The sequence below is a fragment of the Urocitellus parryii genome, chromosome 15, assembly GCF_045843805.1.
Source record: "Urocitellus parryii isolate mUroPar1 chromosome 15, mUroPar1.hap1, whole genome shotgun sequence".
Lineage (NCBI taxonomy): Eukaryota > Metazoa > Chordata > Mammalia > Rodentia > Sciuridae > Urocitellus > Urocitellus parryii.
In genome coordinates this window covers 10,906,213-10,927,221 of record NC_135545.1, presented here as the reverse complement: position 1 = coordinate 10,927,221, position 21,009 = coordinate 10,906,213, and the positions used below count along the sequence as shown (strand labels likewise).

General features: G+C 49.3%; 3 protein-coding genes and 1 long non-coding RNA gene across 11 annotated transcripts; 3 read left to right on the top strand and 1 right to left on the bottom strand.

Moving 5' to 3' along the window:
* The first annotated feature begins 154 nt into the window (after positions 1 to 154).
* Znf576 (zinc finger protein 576) lies at positions 155 to 4,709 on the top strand. 3 transcript variants are annotated; one of them, XM_026403846.2, is made up of 5 exons: positions 155 to 244; positions 536 to 636; positions 2,648 to 2,869; positions 4,036 to 4,099; positions 4,622 to 4,707. In XM_026403846.2, the coding sequence occupies exons 1-5, from the start codon at positions 216 to 218 to the stop codon at positions 4,686 to 4,688; spliced, it is 483 nt and encodes a 160-aa protein (XP_026259631.2). In that variant the 5' UTR covers positions 155 to 215; the 3' UTR covers positions 4,689 to 4,707. The 3 variants fall into 3 exon arrangements, with proteins under 3 accessions (XP_026259631.2, XP_026259630.2, XP_026259629.2); XM_026403845.2 differs by lacking the exon at positions 4,036 to 4,099 and having other exon boundaries at positions 4,380 to 4,709; XM_026403844.2 differs by lacking the exons at positions 4,036 to 4,099; positions 4,622 to 4,707 and having other exon boundaries at positions 2,648 to 3,608.
* A 4,620-nt stretch (positions 4,710 to 9,329) lies between these two features.
* On the bottom strand, positions 9,330 to 17,476 carry Znf428 (zinc finger protein 428). 6 transcript variants are annotated; one of them, XM_026403839.2, is made up of 3 exons: positions 17,389 to 17,476; positions 13,920 to 14,124; positions 9,330 to 9,884 (listed from the first exon to the last, which is right to left on the bottom strand). In XM_026403839.2, exons 2-3 carry the CDS (start codon positions 13,993 to 13,995, stop codon positions 9,385 to 9,387), a joined length of 576 nt encoding a protein of 191 aa, XP_026259624.1. In that variant the 5' UTR covers positions 13,996 to 14,124; positions 17,389 to 17,476; the 3' UTR covers positions 9,330 to 9,384. The 6 variants fall into 6 exon arrangements, with proteins under 6 accessions (XP_026259624.1, XP_026259623.1, XP_026259622.1 ...); XM_026403838.2 differs by lacking the exon at positions 17,389 to 17,476 and adding an exon at positions 17,027 to 17,104; XM_026403837.2 differs by lacking the exon at positions 17,389 to 17,476 and adding an exon at positions 16,922 to 16,987.
* On the top strand, positions 12,362 to 13,861 carry Srrm5 (serine/arginine repetitive matrix 5; the record flags this gene model as incomplete). The annotated part of the gene is made up of 2 exons (XM_026403857.2): positions 12,362 to 13,167; positions 13,348 to 13,861. Coding segments are annotated over exons 1-2 (1,320 nt in total), but the record flags the coding sequence as incomplete, so codon positions are not given.
* Positions 17,477 to 17,584: 108 nt separating the features above from the next.
* On the top strand, positions 17,585 to 20,099 carry LOC113193353 (uncharacterized). Its single transcript, XR_003302131.2, has 2 exons — positions 17,585 to 17,674; positions 18,095 to 20,099. It is a non-coding gene; the product is annotated as an uncharacterized LOC113193353 (long non-coding RNA).
* Positions 20,100 to 21,009: the final 910 nt, after the last annotated feature.

Below are 21,009 nucleotides of genomic sequence, written 5' to 3'. Positions count from 1 at the left end.
GCCCTACTCTACTCCCCTCGGGCGGCGGCGCTGTGGCGCGCGGCTGACAGGCGCAGCGAAAGGCAGCCCCCTGCCACAGGCAGAAAAGCAGAGGCCGGGACGACTGGTCCGGAGCGGGAGCTGAAGCTGTGCTGCGGCAGCGGGACACTGCGACTGGCAGCGTGCTTGAGAGGCAGGGGCTCTGAGAGGAACAAGCCACAGGATGCCAGAGAAAGATGGCTCCCGGGAAGAGGCGGGTTAAAGGGTGGGTACAACGACCCTCCCCCAGATATGTGAGACTGGAATGGGATTGGTGTCCAGACCAAGGGTCCCACCCTGTCAGGGAGTTAGCTGGGTGGAGGGAGTCATAGGTCACACAGGTGAGAAGGCCCCAAGGGAAATCACAAACCCAGGGATCTAATCCGGGTGGGTTGAGGCTTGTCTAGAGAAAGCGCAGTCAGCGAGTTCCAGGAGGTGGGCACTAAAGGATTAGCAGGCTCCTTAGGGCTGGTGACAAATGAGGAGCCTCACACACGCGTATTCCTGTCTTGACCAGAGGAGTCTCAGTCACCATGGAGGACTCACACCCCGAAGACACCATGGAGCAACAGGATTCACCCAAGGAGAGGAGGCCCAGCAGCCCAGGAGGCAACATCTGTGAGTACTGCTGGCCAGATGAGGGTGACCCACAAGTCTACGCATTCCGTGCCTATGGTGCTACGGGGCCCTGCCTGTTGGGAAGGGGATGGAACGACCTGGAGCTGGCCTACCAGGAACTGCCTCTCCTCATGCTTATGCTCAGGTGTACTCACCTTGCTCTTCCACCTAGCAGAAAAGGGATGCAGTTCAGAGGGATAGGGTGGCTTCCAAGAGAGGTTTGGGTTAGAAGTGAGGCTAGGAATCTCTCTACTGTGAGGGAAGCACCAAGGTTCTGGCCCCAACTCTGACCTAAATTTTGAATGTGGTGGCCCCTCTGTCAAAAGAGGCTGCCACACTGGGCTCAGTGGAACAGGACTGTAATCCCGGGATCTCTGGCTGAGGCATGAGGATCAAGTACAAGGCCAGCCTCAGACTCTGTCTCAAAATAAAAAATGAAAAGGTTGAGGATGTATAGCTGGTAGAGATCCCTGCATTCAGTCCCTAATACAGGAGATGGGAATGGGAGACCTGCCACTACCCACCTCCAAGGGCTGTTATGGAATTAACTGCAGAAAAGGGGGGGAAAGCCTGATTTTAATAAAGGTACAATGTTTGACTTACAGTAGCAGCAGCTCCTGTTGAATGCTTAATATGTGCTAGGTGCAGTCATTCTCATACTGAGTTTAACACTCATTCGCTTCTCTTAATCATGGACCCCGTGTCACTTTAAGGTGAGGGAACTGAGTCAGAAATATGTAACAAGAGCCGTAGTGTGAGTGCGGTCTAGCTAGATCACCAGCAACACATCTGTCTTGTTTGAACAAATTGGGTTTATTGTTCACGTATCATGGGGAAACTAGAGTGTCTCAGGATGTGTGTTTAAAACGGATTTATAGGGAGCTGGGTGCAGTGTCACATGCCTGTAATCCCAGTGACTTGGGAGGCTGAGGCAGGAGGATATGTTCGAAGCCAGTCTCAGCAACTCAGTGAGGCCCTAAGCAATTTAATGAAATCCTGTCTCAAACAAAACAAAAGCCCCAAACAAACAAGTAAAAAACCTGGGGATCTGGCTTAGTGGTTTTAAGTGCCTCTGGGTTTAATCCCCAGTACAAAAAAATAATGTAGCTTCCATGTGATGATTTGGGAATGGGTCAAAGAATGGGGCTTTTGCTAGGGATTAGATACTTCCAGGAAGTAGGACAGCTCTCACTGGCTCTCTTAACCTTATCTAGGAGGAGAAAAAATATGAGGTCAAGTTGTGATTGATAAAGCAGCTGTGATCACTCACATTAGTAAGAATAGAGGGGTGGCTGGTCATGGCTTAGACAATGTTCACGTTTTGTTTGTATCCAGATATTATTATGGTGTGGTCTTGTCTTGACTCATCCCAGTCACGGCAACACCTTGTCTGTCACTGTTATTCTGTGGAATTGTGTTCAGAGGAACTCCAAGGCCTTGCCATGTCAGGTCAGCTCCCAGATATCAGGCGCTTTTCTCTGTCTTGGGAGTAATAACTGCAAACATTGTTTAAAGCGGCACTATATAAATTAACTAGTTCCTTCCAAAAATCCTAAAAAGAGATGCTGTTATTACCTTATTTTCCAGGTGAGCAAACTGTTGTACTTGCCTAGGAAGTGGTGGAGCTGGGGTCCAATCCCAGGCACTACTCTAGCCACCACATGTTGTGTCAGATAGGCAGATTCCCTGGCCCCACCTTTTCGTTTTCTAGCTTTGTGATTGTGGGTAACTTGCTGACCTATGGAGCCTTGTGTCTGCTCACCCATAAAATGGGTTTTTAACAGTTCTGTACTTGCTTGTACAACACCAGTAGAACACCAAGGCCTTGCCATGTCAGGTCAGCTTCTAGATACCAGGCGCTTTTCTCTGTCTTAGGAATAATAACTGCAAACATTTAACTCATTCTTAGCACATATAGCATTCAGTGGTAGTTGCTGGCATAATTCTGGGGCTTGGGAGAGGTCCTGGATACTCCTGCTGGCCTTCCCCGACCTCTCCCCACATCCCTTAGGCCACCTAGGGGCCCCACAGTGCACCCGCTGCCTCATCACCTTCGCCGATTCCAAGTTCCAGGAGCGTCACATGAAGCGGGAGCACCCAGCGGACTTCGTGGCCCAGAAACTGCAGGGGGCTCTCTTCATCTGCTTCACCTGCGCCCGCTCCTTCCCCTCCTCCAAGGCCCTGATCATCCACCAACGCAGCCACGGTCCAGCAGCCAGGCCCTCCTCGCCAGGTGCACCCACCCCTGCCCAGCCCACCTTCCCTTGTCCTGACTGTGGCAAGACCTTTGGGCAGGCTGCTTCTCTGAGGCGGCACCGCCTGGTGCATGAGGCCCACACCCACCCTGGTCCCTTTGCTTGTACGGAGTGTGGTCAGGACTTTGCCCAGGAAGCAGGGCTCCATCAACACTATATTCGACATGCTCGGGGGGAACTCTGAGTACAGCTTAAGCCCCTCAACAGTGCTTAAGATGCACACTTAAAATGCGGGCTCTGGTTGGTGGGACCCACCCATGATAAGGGCACAGGTCTTCTGGGGGCTTTGGAGGGATTTGCTTCCCACCCTGGGAAGGCAAAAAGGCTCTGGACAAATAGGACCCAGAAGGCTGTCATTTAGACTTTCAGTCTTTGGAGGACATAGGTCCTTTAGGGAAACAGTGAAATCAGCAAACAGTGAGATCTTTTTAAGAAAATGAGCAAGGAAAAAAAAAAAAAAGAAGAAAAAAAATGCACAATAGAGAAGGAAAAATTATTCTCCCTCATTCCCAGTTAAATAACTAGCTGCAGATTGTGTAATCACCTTTAATGTTTCCCAGATGGGTGCCATGGGCTGCAGGAGCAAATTGCCCTGAATCTGTGCCTGAGTAGGGGGCAGGGAAGGGCGGTGCTGCTGTCCTGTAATGAGACTGGGTGTGTTCCAGACCTGGAGCAACCTGGGTATTTGGGGATGGGGCAGCAAGGTGGGAGCCAGACCCCAAGTCAAAAGGCATTGCAGTTTAGGTCCTGGCTCCTCCCTGTCTGCCAGCCCTCTCCACTCAGACAGCAGCCATGGCATTGGATGACAGAGCATTATGCCCTATTTAAATAATTTTGTGTACCATTCTAGGAATGGGTTTTTATATATATATGTATGTGTGTGTGTGTGTAGGGAAGATGGCATGAATAAGCTAACAGGAATAGTATCTAAAAACCAAACATCCATATTAAAATGTCTAAACAGGGAGCTCTGGCTTTTGAGTGGGAATTGCTAGAGAACATAAGGATGTGGGGAGGAGGGAGCTCAGGGCAGAGTTGGCCTAGTCCTGTAGGGAAACTAGTTTGGAGTCAAACAGAGATACCTTCTGCTTCATGTTTCATTTGGCCAACACTGGGAGATTTCCCATTAAGATCCTATTTTCAGTTCTCTTGAAAAGACCAGGACTTACACTGTCAGCAGGACAAAAGCTACAAGCTGCAGCTAAGCGGTGAGTGTTGCCCTCAGCCAGAGATAAGTCCTTCCAGGCCCCTTTTAGTCCCTGAAAATGCCTGCCCTGCCTCTGGAGATAATAGCTGATGCTCTGCATTCATTGCTCAGGCTGTATTTGAATTGAGGGATGTTTTTTAAATCCACAGGTGAGGTGGTTATGGGAGAAATTGATAGCTATCTCTATTTTTAGTTAGGCTTATGGGAGCACAGGACCACACATCCCAGACTCCCCTGCAGCTAAATGTGGTCATGTGGCTAAGTTCTGGCTAAATTCCTAGGTAAAATAGGCCTGAAAAAGGTACATGTCCTTCCTCTAATTGGAACGTGGACACGGTGCCCAGCCACCTTGGACTGTGAGTACAAGAGCAGTATGTGGGACGGCAGAGCAACAACACAGCAGGAGCCTGGGTCTCTGGCCAACCTCACAGGATGTCACCATACCAGCCATCATTCTGATAACATGTAAGAGAAGCAACTGTATCTTGTTTAAGCCACCGTCATTTTGGGTCTCTTGTTTTAGGCAGCAGAATTTCAAGCCCAAGGCAGGAGTCTGCAAACTATGGCAAAATCAAGCCAGCTGCTGCTGAGTTTTACAAATAAAGTTTTATTGGAACATACTTGGCTTTTTTTCTTTTTCTTTTTTTTTTTGTTCTATGGCTGTTTTCACATTGAATGGCAGATTTGAGTAGTTGCAGCAGAGCCTCATGGTCCACAAATCAATTTGTCCCTTTAGCATAAAAGTTTGTGAACCCCTTGTTTAACTGAAGACTCCTGTTGGACTCCCTCTCTTCAAACCTACTCTGAGTCTGGAATCACAGATTCCCACCCTGGGAAATACTAGTCCTACCTGGTGTGTGTGTGTGCACGCACATGTGCATAGAATTTGGGACAGGTCTATCCTGGAACTCTTTGCTGAGGTGACTTATGGGGAAACAGGTTTACAGTTAGTTGACTATCACACTTCTTTTCTCCCAAGATATCAACTTCACCAAAGCCAAATATTCCATTTGGCAACAGTGAAAGCATAGGTGTTTCCAGTTCCGACATTTTCACATTACTCCCAAATAAGGGCCACATGTTCTCCCACTATAAATAGTGGCCTCAATTACCCTTTGGGTTTCCTGTTCTCTCCACATTCCTCAGATGCCGTAGATTCCTAAGACTCTACATAGCATCACTGTTGGCTTCCAAATGTTCATCTACAGCCCAAACCCCAGGCATGTGGTATAGTCACCTGGACAATGAATCTCAAAATGGGTCAACATGACTCTTACAGTCTCTGGCCTCTTGCACAACTGCCTGCATGACTCTAGTTCTTGAGTCTCCTAACTGCTCCCCTTGCTACCACTCCCCTCTCTAGCCTCTACTATAGACTACCCTGTGTGTAAAGTCAGCTTACATCACTCTGCTCTTATAACCCTACAGTGGCACTCCATAAGTAATATTTGAAGACAAGCCCACCAAACCTGATTATGACTGAGTTCCAGCCCAGAAAGCAATAAAATCCCTTCCTCTTGTTCAAGCTGCACATGCCAGACTGCTTCTGCCTCAGGGCCTTGGCACCTGCTATTTCCTTTGGAGTGCTCTTACATCAGAACTTTGCAAAGCTGACTCCTCATCAGTCAGGTCTCAACACAGCCACCTCCTAAGAGAAGTCCCCCTCAGCCTGCCTAATTAAGAGTCACTCCCATCCTTTCTTCTGACTTATTTTCTGCAGAGCACTCTTTAGCAGCTGAAATCAACACCCTTTGGTTGACTGGTTGATGTGATTATCTTGTGTCCTTTTATACTCTAACAGCTCCTGAGAGCAGGAAATGTCATATCTCAGACCCCCAATGCTTCAACCTATGCCTAAGATGGAGCTTAGGGTGGAGTCTTGAAAATACTCATTCATGGGGCTGGGGATGTGGCTCAAGTGGTAACATGCTCACCTAGCATGTGTGAGGAACTGGGTTAGATTCTCAGCACCACATAAAAATAAATAAAAAATTAAGATATTGTGTCCACCTAAAAAAAAAAAAAAAACACCTAAAAATAAATATTAAAAAAAGAAAGAAAGAAAATACTCATTCACTAAGCCTCCATGATGCTGGGGCTTTCTGGAAACTATTTTCCACATTCCTTTGCTACTAGCGGTGTCTGCTGTCAGGAATGGGATTAAGTGACCTTAAAAGAGCTCCAGGGAACTAGCTAGGCCCTTCAATCTCTTCCACCGTGACACATCAAGAAGGCACCATCTTGGAAGCAGAGAGCAGCCCTCATCAGCCACTGACGTTGATGGTACTTAGTCTCCAGAACTGTGAGAAATGCATTTTTAATCTTTATAAGGCACCCAGTCTCAGGTATTTTGTTACAATAAAACATCTTGTTTTTACCAGCTGTGAATTTATGCCTTGACACCTCAGATTTTGTGATGATCAGTGACAAAGATTATAGAAGTTCCATTTCAAAGATTAGATGTCAGGTTCTGTGACTTGGATGAGAAGTGTGGATTTTGAAAGACACTTTGGTCCAAGATCCTACAACAGGTATCAAATGTGTTCTGTGCCAGGCAGGTCAGGTATGGGGCACCCCAGAATGAATGCCTCTCCCATAGGAGGTGGCCCCCACTCAGTATATCAAACTACTGCCTCATGGGAGGGAGTCCCACTCTCATAATTTTTCAAGAAGGCAGAAACTTCCATTTTTATGTGAAATTTCCCAATTTTCAATGTTGGTAATCAATGTGATCTTAAAAACTTCAGTAGCTAGCCAGACATGGTGGTGTGTGACAGTAATCCCAGCTATTGAGGAGGCTGAGGCAGGAGAATCACAAGTCCCAGGCTGGCCTCAGCAACTTAGGAGGACCATCTCAAAATAAAAAATAAAACAAATAATTGGGATTGTAGCTCAGTAGTAAATTGCACCTAGTTTGAATTCTCAACACTGCAAAAAATAAGCCCTCAGTAGAGACATCTACATCCTTTCAAGTCAGCCTGACTAGCTGTGGGCAGCCACAGTGGTGTGCAGCTTAGTAGTGGAACCTATGCCCTGCACCAGGTTGTCTCGGTTAAAACCTGAGCTCTGCTTCTCACTGGCTGTGTGACTTCTAGCAGGTAACTCAATGGCTGTACACTCCTGCTACAGCAGCTATAAAATGGTCATGAAAATCGCCCCTGTGTTACTACGAGGACTCAGAGGAAGCCAAGGTGCCACGGCCGACATGGCACAGCCTTCTGCCGCGCTGCCTCACCTACCAGTCCTCCCCTTGCTCCCAGAGCTCCAGCCTCATGGCGCCTCGTGCACTTCCTCACACATCCCAAGCAGGCCCCCCCAGACTCTTGCACTCTTCCCCAGACAGCCCAGTGGCTCACTCCTTTCCCTTGTCCAGGTCCGGATTTGATGTCACCTTCTCAGGTACTTGACCTCAGTGGTCCCTGACCACCATGTTGAACACTACAACCTTCCACACACCAGCTTCCCGCTGCGCTTCCTATTTCTTCTGCCTTCTACACATTTGGTATATTTTACTTAATCATCTGCTTACTGTCTTCCCCACTGTAACATAACCTCCGTGAAGGCAGAGGTTTTTTTTCTGTTCACTGCGGCATTCCTAGCTCCCAGAACAGTGCCTGCCTCTCACAAGTACTTGATAAAGCACGGCTGAATGAATGAGAAACAACCACAACAGTCCCTGCCTCCTAAGGATCCCACGTATTTGTTCACATAAAGCACTTAGCCCAGGGCCTGGTCTGCTGGCAGTGCTGACTTAATGACGCCATTATGGTAATTCAGGTCTATTCTTGGAGGTTCTTAGTTGCCAGGCTTCTGTGAGCGAACCCATGTAAAGCACCCGAGAACACGGCTTGGCACATATAAATGTTCAGTAAACGGTAACTATCATAATTAGATGTCTATTTTTCAAAGCAGCTTTGGTGCCAATCCTCTGCCAATTAGTATTTCCCATCCCAGAGAGCCCAGGTTTCACCAAGGCTGCGATGAGCCAGCCCTCTGCTACGCTCTGACCCTCACTGATCCTTCAGCTCGGCCCTCCTCCCTCCCTTGCTGTCACTCAGGTCTCCCTGACATCCCAGGCAGGCTCCTACTCCACTCAACTGCATCTCTCTCCTCCACCCACAAGCACGGCTCCCTCCCTCCTTCCTTCAGGTCCCGGTCACCTTCTCAGGGAGGACTATGCTACTTAAAAGGGCAACCCCTTCCAGAACTGTTCTCCCCTCTCTCCCTCTCCTTTATTTTCTCTACTGCATTTACCACCATCCAGCATTTGCTGTATCTCATTTGTTTTCTGTCTCCAGTGGCAGCCCCTACTCACCCCACATCAACTCCACGAAGACAAGGATCTTATTCACTGGTGCATTCTCATTGCTTAGCACACAGCAGGTGACCAAAAATTATTTGTTAAATGAAATGCATTACAATCCCTACTTGACAAAGTTATTTCAAGAACCAAATGATCTCATGCAAATAAAGTACAGCACTGTTCAAGTCTTGGGAAGATGGGAGCTAGAATTATCACGAAGTTTCTATTTTTGTAAGTTCCTAGATGCATAATTTCTGAGTCCATATACATTAAGCCGTTGGCCCAGAACCAGACTCTTAGGAAATGCTTGCAAAGCCTTGTATGATTCTGATGGCAGTCTTCTTTGTGAGGTGCTCAGGCAATGTGACACTAGCTGTCCCCCACAAACCATATCCTACTTTCTGGGGCCTGACTAGACTGCCTTTCCCAGGTTGCTTTGCAGTTGGCTCCTTGGTCAAGGCAGGCTAGGGCTCGCAGAAGAACTTCCAGGCTCCTTGTCCTCCCCCACCAGTGGGGCCCAAGTGTGGCCACCCACCCTGTGTGGGTGATGATAGTCTTAAGGGGCAGCCTGGTTACCAAATCACCCACCTGGGACTATTAAATGAGTGAGAAACAAAATTCTGTTGTGTTGGAGCCTCTTCATCCTGGAGTCTACGAGTAAATACATGAACCACACAGATGGCCAGCGGTTAGGAAGTGGAGAGTCATCCTGGCCACAGTGACCCTGAGGTGCCACAAGGAGAAGCCTGGGGTGGGGGTGGGGATAAAGGCCCAGGTGTGTATCATATATCTCACACACACGCACCCCACCAAACACATGCTAGGCCAGCACACACAGAATTTGCCTTTTATTCCGGCCTTCACATGTCTATGACTAAGACAACACAGATCAGCGGTACCCCACTCCCCATGACCAGCTGGCTTCCTCAGCCCCCTCCTCCCACCCCACCCCTCTGCCCAGCTCCCTGGGTGGGGGGCTCTGCCTACACCTCACCCCGGGCATGCAGCATGAAGTGGCCGTGGAGCTCGCCGAGGTTGTCAAAGGAGTCCTCGCACTCTGTACAGTGGTAAGTGCCCTCCTCCTCCTCATCGTCCTCCTCCCCCCGCCCAGCTGGCCGTCCCTCCCCAGCTCGGGGTGGCTCCTCCTCTTCCTCCCTGAGGGCCCTCCCTTCAGGGGCTGGTGCTTCCTGGGGAGCTGTAGCAGGGCAGCAGAGCCGGCAAGGTGGGGTGCCCGGTGGGACCTCCCCAAGCGGTGAGCGGCCACAGAGCTGGCAAGGCTGGGCTGGGGGACCTGGGGGTTGGGCTGCACGGGGGGCCCGGCGAGACGGGCCTCCCCGGCCTCCCCCAAGGCGCTGCTTCACCTTGTAGCCCGGGTCATATTCGGGATCATCAGTGGTCTCCTCCTCCTCCTCCTCCTCATCTTCTTCTTCTTCGGAATCCGGCTCTGAGAGAGTATATTCGGAGTCAGAGGAATGCTCAGGGCCTGTCAGGACAGACGAGGGGAGAGAGTGGTGTCGGAGGACAGAGGGCTAAGCCCAACTGCCCCCATTCAGACCTGCAGGATGGAGAGGGCAGCCTGGCACGACCTTCCTTCTCCACAGATGGGGCCTGGGGGCACGGAATTGGGCCTGGCACACAGTAGATGCTCCATATCTGTGTGTCCAGAGAATGAATGTCTAGCAAGAAGCGTGTCTGGGGTGGAGTGGGGTTAGCGGCAACAATAAAGCATTCACCCACCACTATTTTAAAAGTCCTGCTCTTTATTTATCTACCTACACACACACACACACACACACACACACACACACACACACGGCAAAGCCTTAGAGCAACCCTTGGAAGGAGGGTACCATTGTTACTCCACCTGATAAATGTGGAAAGTGAGGCACAGAGCAGCAGGACTCCACTCGGCTGACATGGAGAGCTACATAGGTGCTGGCCAACACCCACCGCATTTGAACAGGGAGTTAAACAAATTAAAACACACATAACATCATTTGGGGAAGAAACCATACATACATAAGCATGTATGTGGATGTATGTGGTCAGGTGGAGGAGATACATTTTTTTCTAAGTGTAGATATATTACGGTGGTGATTTTGTGGGTAGGAAGGACATACCTAGGACAAGTTTAGGTTTAAGAAAAGGGGACATTTTGAAGTTGACATACAGGAAAGGGTGTTATCAGCAGGTGGTCTAGGGGTGCACCTGCAGAGCAAACCCCACGATGACAGGGAAACAGCGGCTTCCTCAGTTGCCAGGGAGGGCCCTGCCCAAGGACGCTCGGGGGCGGCACCAACCTTACCCTCATCCACTGCCTGAGGACCCTACTTCCTCAGAGCTGGCCAGGGCACCTGTGCTCTGCCCACAACAGAACAGCGGCCACAGGCATTCTGGCACCTCTCTGATGTCCTTTTCTGTCCTCTCCAGCCACAGTGGGCTCCTGGCTTTCTCTCAACAGCCCCGGTATGAACCCACCTCAGAGCCTTCGCTGTAGACCACACTCACTCCCTCTTCTCCTCGACTCTGCTCCACTGTCACCTTCTCAGGAATTCCCTAGTCACTTACCCTGTGTACCAGCAGTCCTCCTCAGCCCTCCCTCTGTCCCTTACTCTACTTTTCCTTCATACCCGTCTCACGGCTCGAAGCACATGCCTGTGGGGTGTGCACCGTCTGTTCCTGAGAGCAGAGACCGAGGCGTGACATCTAGCGTTGTTTGTGCCTGCATGTTTGTGGAACGGAGACCTTTGCATCCATCTTCCAGGCCTCTTCTGAAACATGGCTCTTCCCTCTGCTATGAATATCCTGCCCTAGATTCCAGTGAGGACCCAGGAGGAGGCTCCTTCTTTGGTGACACTATCCCAGACCTCCTCACCCCAGGCAGCTAATCACCATTTCTACTGCGCTTCTGCTGTCCCAGCTGTCCCCAGCTCTGAGCCCAAAGGGCTATGCATTTGTGTCCAGGTTCCATCCCCACCAGACCAGGGACAGTCCTGTGTGGCTCACTGCTGGGTCCCTGTCCTCACCAGCCCAGAACAGGTTACGAACACCTGCTGAACAGCCTCCCACAGCTCCGGCTGCTTGTGCCCCATCCTGCTACATCCTGCTGTTTACCAAACGTTTCCTGAGGCCTTGATGTGTACTGATCCCTGTGCCTGGAATGCTGTCCCCGACTCTTTCCACCTGGTCACCTAGTCATTTTCAGGACCCAGCATGGGCTGTTCTCCCTGAAGCCATTACCCTGATTCCCCCAGCTACCATCCAGGGGTCTCTCCCAAACTCACTCTGCCCTGGCTACCCCACCTAAGGTCCCCCATAACTGTCCTTAGAGTGTAGCTTCCAGAACCTCATATGCCTCCCCCATCAGACTGGGGACCCCTCAAGGGCAGTTCTGACCTCAGGTCCCACCACTGTCTAGCAGAGGACGTGCAGGTCAATGGCTGACAGTGGCCCGAGCCCTGACCTCCCTCCCTAGGGACCCTATCCTGCTCTGTGGACAATAACTGCTCCTCTTCAAGGCCCAGCTCACATGCTACCTCCTCTGCAAAGTTCACCCAGCCCCCAGTGGTTGATGTTTGTTCACTGGATTCCTTCAACCACTGGACCCCATCATACTCTGACCACCTTGGGCAGTGACTGAGCAGGTCTGAAGGCTGAAGACTCTTTGAGGAAGGGCTAGAGCTATCACCAAATCCTCCCTGTCTCCAGCAATGCTGAGCATGTCTGTCTCTGAGACATTTGCTGAAGAGCTACAAAACGGTGGCAACATCTCCAACTTTGGACCAAGGTCCCTCCCGCTCTCTCACGCCTGACTTCACACTGTCCATCCTCCAGGTGCTTCAGTGCCCACTATGACTTCACACAGTGGGCCCATGACAGGCAATCAGGTCACTGTCCATGGCTACCAGGTCTTGCATGTCCACCATGGCTTCTAGGACCACAAGCCCTTTTGCACCCATCATGCCTTCACCTAAGAGATCCTCAAAGCCCAGCACGTCTGTGGCTTCTACTGGATCCTCCATGCCTGCTATGACTCCCATATCTCCTGCCTCCTTGAAGGTCACCATATCAGCAATGCCCAACACCTCCTCAGTAGCCCCCAAGCCATCAACATCCCCCAACTCAGTCATGAGCCCAAGTAGTTCCAAGTCCACCAAATCAACAAGTACAAAGTCGGCCACTTCTAACCAGTCCCGTAGCAAGTCCCAAGTCCGCAATAAGGTAAGAACGCCCAGTAGGGCAAGCACCGACACAAGGACCAGCAAAGGCAGCAAGACCAGCAGCACAAAATACCATCATCAGAAAGGCACGCACAGCCGGGGCCGCACACCTGGCAGAAGGAGCAGTCGCAGCTCTAAGAGGTCACCCAGCAGGGCCAGCACTCCTAGCAGGATGAGAACTCATGGTACCAAATCAGGCTTAGCTAAAAGGGCGAGAACTCCTACTTCCCATCCAAAATGGAGTCGGGACAACAGTTATAGCCGGCTTAGAACCAACACCCAGGAAAAGAGCAACAGCCAGCTTAAAAATATGAGCAGGAAAAAGAGTTACAGCCCACGAGAAGCCTTAGGTGTGGGGAGCAGTTCCAGGTTGCCTGTAACCCCCAGCCGCTCAAAGAGTTACAGCCCAACTAGAACACCCTTTCAGGGGAAGGGCAACAGCCAGTCTCCAACACCAACAAGGAGAGTGAAGAGTTCTAGTCAGATGACAGCCCCCAGGAAGGAACCAAGTTATAGCCAAACTGAAGTGGCCAAGAGGACCAAGAAGTATACCCAGTCTAGCACCCCCAGAAGGACTCGAAATTACAGCCAGTCCAGCACCCCCAGAAGGACCCGAAATCACAGCCAGTCCAGCACCCCCAGAAGGACAAGAAGTCACAGCCTCTCTAGCACCCACAGCAGGACCTGGAGTCACAGCCTGTCCAGCACCCCCAGTAGGACCCACAGTCACAGCCGGTCCAGCACCCCCAGCAGGACCCAAAGTCATAGCGGATCTAAAACCCCTAGAAAAACGAGAAGTCACAGTCGCAGGAGGACCCACAGCAGGATGAGAAGTCACAGTTGGAAGAGAAATCATAGTAGGGCAAGAAGTCACAACTGGAAGGGAACTCCCAGACATAGAAGAAGATACAGTCCGTCTAGAACCCACAGGAGGAAGAAAAGTCAGAACCTCAGAAAGGAAAGAGGTCACAATTGGTCAAGAACCTCCAGTGAGGAAAGATGTCACAGCCATTCTAGAAGTGGCAGCAAGGAGAGAGACCTTAGCCCATCTAGAACTTCCAGCAAGGAGTCAGATCACAGCCAATCTAGAACTACCAGGAGGAAGAAAGATCCTGGCCAACCTACAACTTCTAAGAGTCTCAGTGTGAAGAGATCTCCTAGCAGGAAAAGAACTTCCAGTCAGGACAGAACGCACAGCAAGACAAGGAACCGCTCCCAATCAAAATTTCCCAGTGGAGCCCAAACCCTAGGCCAGGACAATAGTCAAGACAATGCTCCTACCACCAAAGCCATCTCACCTGGGGAGAGGTCTTCATCATCTTCTTCTAAGCTGGCGTAGCCCCCCGTCTCAGCTGGCTCCCGAGTCTCTGTCATGGCCAGCGGAGGGGATGGGAGACAGGAGAAGAGCAGCAGCTGGGCAGTGTCCCTTCCCGGCCAGCTCTTCAGTCACACCTCCGGCCACCAATTCTTCTAATACAGGATGTTGGCAGATAGAGAGGGAGGCTGGACAGGGAAAAGGAAAGGCCTGTGGTGACTCAATAAATTCTTACATAGTGCTCGTCCCCATTCCAAGTCCCACTGTGTGCTAAGTGCTGGGGTGAGGCTCTGTCTCAGACTGTCTTCAGAGCCCCAGCTATAGCTCTTGCCCCTCTGGAGGCCTTAATTTCCTTATCTGGGCAATGAGACTGTTTTGTGTTTCTTATTCAATGGGGTAGGAAGGGTGACATTCCGTATATTTAACAGTAGATACTGGCATAGGCGCACTAATCCGAATTAAAGAGTGGGGCAGGCATAAACCCTTTTGGAGCTGGATTGTGGGGAGGTCCAGGGCTGGAAGAGGATCCAAAGTGGTAGTCAGGGATACAGAGTGCTTGGGATTTCAAAACTGAAACAACTGAAGATGGGTAGCATGGCACACACCTGTAATCCCAGTGACTCAGAAGGCTGAGGCAGGAGGTTTACAAGATCAAGGTCAGCCTCAGCAATTTAGCAAGACTCTCAGCATTTTGATGAGATCCTGTCTCAAATAAAAAAATTAAAAATGGGGCTGGGGTTGTGGCTCAGTGGTAGAACACTCGCCTAGCAGGTTTGAGGCGCTGGGTTCGATCCTCAGCACCACATAACAATAAATAAAATAAAGATAATGTGTCCAACTACAACTAAAAAAATATTAAAAAATAAAAATAAAAAAATAAAAAGGACTGGGAATGTAGCTCAGTGGTAAAATGCATTTTAAAAAAATTAAGCAATTGATATGGTTGCACTAGTTTGTGAATGTCAGCCTTAGCTGTATATCAAGTGTCAAGAGAAGTGTTTAGGTAAGTATCCTAAATCTGTCACTCTTTAGCTAGGGAGCTTTAAGCAAAGGACCTAACTACCTTCTCTGTATGAAAGAGGTATCTAGGCCTTGACTTACACAAACCTCCAAACCATGTTGAGACATTATCTTCTTTGTACAGATGAGGAAGGTGAGGTAGAGGATAAATGAGTAGTCCAAGGTCACAACATCTGGGAGGTGGTCAAACTAGGATTTGAAGCTATGTCATCCTACCTCTCATAAAATGATTTTGATGGCTCAAGAGATTTTTTGAAGATTTGGTAGACTCACAAATTGCTGGTATGTGACAGGAACTCCATGAACTTCCAGCCATCCCAGGCTCCTCACCTCTCCCTGTGCACACCAGGTCTTATTACATCTGAGGTCTTGGTGCACCCTCTGGAATGTCCTTTTTGGCCCTTGTAGATCTGGAGATCTCCTTTTCACCCTTCAAAGCCTACTACAAACACAAGAACCTCTACGCTTCTTCCCAGACCAAACACTCTGTCTCTCCCAGGGAGACATTCCTAATCCTTCTCTTTTATTTCCTCTTTACCAAAAGACCCCCCTGAAAACATAGATAGTACTTTCTGTTTCTCCTACTGCACTCCCTAATGGTGGAGAGCCACACTGGGCCAGTTAGTGAAGGGGCTGGCAAATCCCCTTATATGACAAAGCCTGTGATAGGCACTGGGGATACAATGGTGGAAAATACCTGTCTTCAAAGCCCAGAGGTCAAGTTCATTGCTGAGGACTTAAGATCACACTGAAGCCTGGAAAAAGATGAAACTTGGCAGAACTTCCTAAAGAAGACAATTGGAAGCTGGGCACAATAGCACATGCCTGTAATCCCAGCTACTCAGGAGGCTGAGGCAAGAGTATGAAAAGTTCAAGGCTAGCCTTTGCAACTTAAGAGAGACCTTGTCTCAAAATTAATTTTAAAAGGGCTGGGGGGCTGGGGATGTGGCTCAAATGGTAGCGCGCTTGCCTGGCATTCGAGCGGCCCAAGTTCGATCCTCAGCACCACATACAAACAAAGATGTTGTGTCCGACGAAAACTAAAAAATAAATATTAAAAAATTCTCTCTCTCTCTAAAAAAAATTCCTTCTTTAAAAAATAAATAAATAAATAAATGAAAGGGCTGGGGATGAAGCTCAGTATTCGAAAGCCCCTGGGTCCAATCCCCAGTGACACAGAGATACCTGGATCTGAGTTTGTAAGGATAGAGAGAATTAAAAATTGGCAAAGAAGAGTTTTTATAATACCCTAGTATATATAGGAAATTCTAATTCTACCGTATGCCTGGATAAAAATGACAGATTTAGCAAATAAAAACAGGACACCGAGTTAAATGTGAATTTCAGATAAATAAGAATTATTTAATATATGTATATTCATGCAATATTTGGGATGATGTTTCTGTCTTCCTTTTTGGGGGGTACAGGTGAGTGGGTTATAGGGATTGAACCCATGTACGCTCTGCCACTGAGCCCTTTTCTTTTCTTTTTTTTTTTTTTTTGGCACAGGGTCTCTAAGTTGTCCAGGCTGGCGGTGAACTTGCAATCCTCCTGCCTCAGCCTTCTGAGTAGCTGAGATCACAGGCTGTGGCACCCTTGTACTTTTCTAAGATTGTTATTTACCCGAAATTTTACTGGACATTCTATCTGGCAACTGTACAACAGGGACAATCAGGACCTCGCATGAGGTTACCTGAAGACAACGCCCACCATTCCAGCCCACCCCTCCCCAAATTCACATCACACAAGGCCCTTTCGGAGTATTCCATACTCTGGAATACTAAGCACCTAAGTCACACTCCTACAACACCTATGGTGGTCAGATTGGCTCCCAAGATCTTAAAGGAGTATAAATAAAGCTCCGTCACAACCCACAGGCAAAATCGGTGACCTGGACCCAGCAATGCCCTGAGCCTACAACAACCTACTCCCAGAATGGCCCGCCTGAAAACAGCAGGAACGCACCAGCACATAAGCTAAGGCAAGGGCCTTATACAAAACAATAAGGACCAGTCCCCACAATGCCCTGCGGCAATTCTTCCCAGGATGCTTCGGGCCTATAATGACCACCTTCCAAGACGCCCTCCACCGAAGCACTGCCGACTTCCAGGATGCTCAGTAGAGGGCGCAGGACAAAAGGGACCGGACCCCCACAGGGATTTAGGGAAATCCTTCCCAGGATACACCAGGCCTATAACGACCAGCAGACCGACTCCAACGCTGTAAGACGCAGTGCTGGCTTTCCCAGGATGCCCCAGGAGCGTGCGGAGCCGCGTAGGGGAAGGAAAGGAGTCCGGATCTCGCCCTCAGGTCATCACGGCTCAAGACCGCTGCAGGCTCCTCGGTGCCGGCTGCCGCCGCTCCCATCATGCAGCGGGGCCGTAGCGCCCGCTTCCCAGCATGCCCCGCGCACCCCGACCGCGGACACTCACCGGGGCTGGCGGCCCCAGCTCCGGCTCGGCGGTGGCGGCTGCACGCCCAGACTCTGCGCCTGCGTTGCAAGCGGAGTAGGAGGGAGAGCAAGGGGCGTGAGGAGCCTAGAGCGCTTGCGCAGCCAGATGGACCATTCCTGTCGCGCTGTGGGAAGAGGGGCTATCCGAGTCGGGCCACGGAGGGAACCCGCGCACGGGTTGCCGTGCTTTGCCCCTCACTGCCCGCGTTTACTTGGTACAGTCCGCGGCCTGAAGGATCGAGAAGCTCCAGGGCTCGCGCGTGCGTGTGCGTAGCTGGAACGCGCTTTATGAAAATGGGATGCGTTGTGGGTGGAGGGCGACCCCTCGGCCGGGATCCTGGATTGGAGGCCTTCTCATTTACATAATCCTAGCGCGGGACAAAGGAGGGCCTCCCGCACTGGAAGGAGTGATTTGCATATGCCTGGGAGAGGCTGTACTCTCGAGCGCAGTGATTAGCATATGGGGGGGGTCCCTTGAGTAAAGCGCATGCGTTTAGGAACTGCAGACTAGTGCGCCAAGTGGCTAAATCTTGTCTTAGTTGGGTATCAGTTTACATCCGAAGACAGTTGGCAAGGGCCATGATCCCTATCAATCTTTACACCCCTCCAAGCAGGATAAATATTTATTGATCTCTTCTGTGCCAGGCGTGTGCTGGTGAACACTTTTTTTTTTTTTTTTTTTGCAGTGAATAGGACAGATCTGGCCCCATCTTTGTGGCACTATGGTCAACGGAAGATCTACACATAATTAGACTACTACCTAAAAGGGTCACACCTGGAATGGTTGGCGCATAGGAAGCTGTGGGTGCCAGAAGAAGCGCCCGCCTCAGCCTGGGATACTGGAAAGACTTCCAAAAGGTGGTGATTTTTAAGCCAAGTATGAATAGGTGCCAACTAGAATGGGAGTCTTTCTGGCAGAAGGAACATCAAGGTCAAAAGCCCAGAGGCAGGCAAAACAACAACAACAACAAGTGCATAGTTTGAAGAAGTGAAAGCAGCTTACTGTCCCTGAAACACATTGGAGAAGGGAAATTCTACGGGCGATTTTAAAGAGCTTAGACTTTATTCTGAGTATAGGAAGCCGTTGCAAGGTTCCAGCCTTCTAGGAAGAAATAACTTTGTCACACAGCAATTTAAAACTCTTCCATGGAGTCCCATTACAACTTAAAACAAACTAAACCTAAACTCATGTATCATAGCTTCAGGGTCTGTCACATGGTCTGGCCCTATTTCTCCTTGTGGCCTCACCTACCCTCCTTTTTTATCCACTCCTGTCTAGCTCCACTTGACTTTAGATAGCCAATCTCTTTACCATCTTGCGCCTTTGATCTTGCTGTTCCCTTTGCCTGAAAATGCTTTTTCATCAGATCTTTTAATAGCTGTGCTCACAATTCCTATCTTGAAACACATGTCAACTTAAGAGGCTTTCCCTGATTATAACAGCATCTTCAGATTGGAGTTTGAACAAAGCGAGACTGGCCTTGCTTTTTCAACTGTTTGTTGAAACTGGAGCGAAAGGTGCATGGGACTTCATGGCCTGTTCTCCCTACTGCTGTATAATTTAAGTTTTCATAGTAACGTGTTAAAATGGTACTGCGCATCTCTACATATTATTTTTTAAACTTTATTTTTGGTGGTACTGGGAATTGAGCCCAGAAGCATTTTACTCCTAATCCACAACCTCAGCCCTTTTTATTCTTTGAGACAGGGTCTCCCTAAATTGCCAGCCGACCTAGAACTTGGGCTTTTTCTGCCTCAGCCTCCTGAATAGCTCTGCCACCATTGAAGCCAGAATTAGACAGGCAGTCAGTATAACAGGTAAATTGAGTCAGGTAGGATCAAGGAGGCCAATTTGAGTCCAGAAAGTTGGAGAACTATTAAAATGCTAATGCAGGGGGAGGGGGCTGGGGTTGTGGCTCAGTGGTAGAGCGCTTGCCTAGCATGCACTAGGCACTGGGTTTGATCCTCAGCACCACATAGATGTAAAATAAAAATATTGTGTCCGCTTAAAACTTGAGAATAAATATTTTTTAAAAAATGTTAATGCCTTTAGAGCCCTTCCTCCACTGTTATCAAGATAATCTGCCCCTGTTCAAACCTGTTGTTAAGGTAACCTGTCCCTACAGGGAGTTGTTAATCACACCCCCTTCCAGCCCAGATCACTCCAACTTAGCCCACCTGCTTCTCACCTTTTGGCCATCTCATTGAGGTCTCCTGGGCCTAGTCACATAGGCAGGAAAGAGAGATTGAAAGGGTAAAGTTTCTAAGCTGGAAAGCTTAAATGTAAAAGATTAGGTATTATTGAGTTCCTCTGTTACACCCAGATTCCTGAGATAGTTAAAACAACGCCCTACTGGCCATTTAGCCTAGGGCCCTGTGCAGTTTGTCACAGGGCCGGAACCAATCAGTTTGAATGTGTACCCCGCTTAGGAATGACCAATCACCCCCGCCCGATCTGTTCCCACCAATGAATGTGCCAATCACGTCTCAGAGTTGTTGTTCAATTTTCCCGTGCCTCATGATGATTTGTTCTGATGTATGCAAAGCCTCCCGCCCTCCCCAAAAAGTGTACTTAAGCTCTGTATGAACCTCTGCTGGGGGCTCTGGGCTGCTCTCCCTTCTTGAGTGAGCACAGAGTCCCAGCGCGCTGGAATGGATCCCTAATAAATCCCCTTTTGCCAATTGCATGGAGTCAGTCTCTTCGGTGGTCTCTCCCTCCGACGTTTCGCCTTACCCTTACAAGATAAGGAAAAGAGAGCAGGAGAACAAAGGAAGCCTAAGAGCTATTTAAAAAAGGCAGAACACCCTTCCTTCTGGGGATACCAGGATACCAGCTACGGCCCCCTGCTCCCTCCAAGGAGAGGTCTATGTTACCCTTTTAAATAAACCCTGCTTTATATGCTTGCCTCGAATGCTTCTCTAGTGTTATACTGGTAACCAGCGGTATCACCAGGCCCAGCTACAATTTTTCTTTAATGGTTGTTATCACAATCTGACATTGTATAATTCCTCAATTATAGTCTGTTTTCCTCAGGAAAGCTTCATGAGGGTAAAAATGGAGTCTTCATTTTAGGTGCTCAGTACCTAGAGCAGGATCAAACTTCAGATTGGTGCTTGAGAAACTGATGTGACTCCATTTTTGAAAAAAGCTTCTACCTCAAAGCTTATCCAAGGAAGGGGGCATGATCCTTGTCCTTGGAAAAACTCACAGAGCACTTCTAGGCACACACCCACCCTGCTGAGTTGTTTGAATGCAAATAACAGGAGAGATCTGCGACCCAGATGTTCCTGACTCAGGCTAGGTGAGGACCCATAGTAACCCCCTAGCACCACCAATCAGCATGAAACAGGAAAAATATCTGGGATGCCAGATGACCCCCCCAGTAGTTTATGGTAGTTGATAACATGTTGGGAAACCGTATAGTTTAGCACGTACTCCCCTAGTGGCTTAAACCAATCAGTTCAAAGGAATCCCCCTCTTGTACTAACCAATCACCCCTACCCAACTTGTTCCTGCCAGTGAATGTGTGGAACGGTTGTGAGTCCAGGCTCGAGTTTATAATAAAGACTCTTGTGTGATTGCATCAGATTCTGCTCCTGG

Excerpts from the sequence above, each read along its gene's own strand:
- Znf576 (XM_026403844.2), top strand. The coding sequence starts at position 216 with ATGGCTCCCGGGAAGAGGCGGGTTAAAGG. Across the intron at positions 245-535 it reads GGGAAGAGGCGGGTTAAAGG|AGGAGTCTCAGTCACCATGG; the intron begins GTGGGTACAACG and ends TGTCTTGACCAG. Across the intron at positions 637-2,647 it reads CAGCCCAGGAGGCAACATCT|GCCACCTAGGGGCCCCACAG; the intron begins GTGAGTACTGCT and ends CACATCCCTTAG.
- Znf428 (XM_026403839.2), bottom strand. The coding sequence starts at position 13,995 with ATGACAGAGACTCGGGAGCCAGCTGAGACGGGGGGCTACGCCAGCTTA. Across the intron at positions 9,885-13,919 it reads TGATGAAGACCTCTCCCCAG|GCCCTGAGCATTCCTCTGAC; the intron begins GTGAGATGGCTT and ends CTGTCCTGACAG.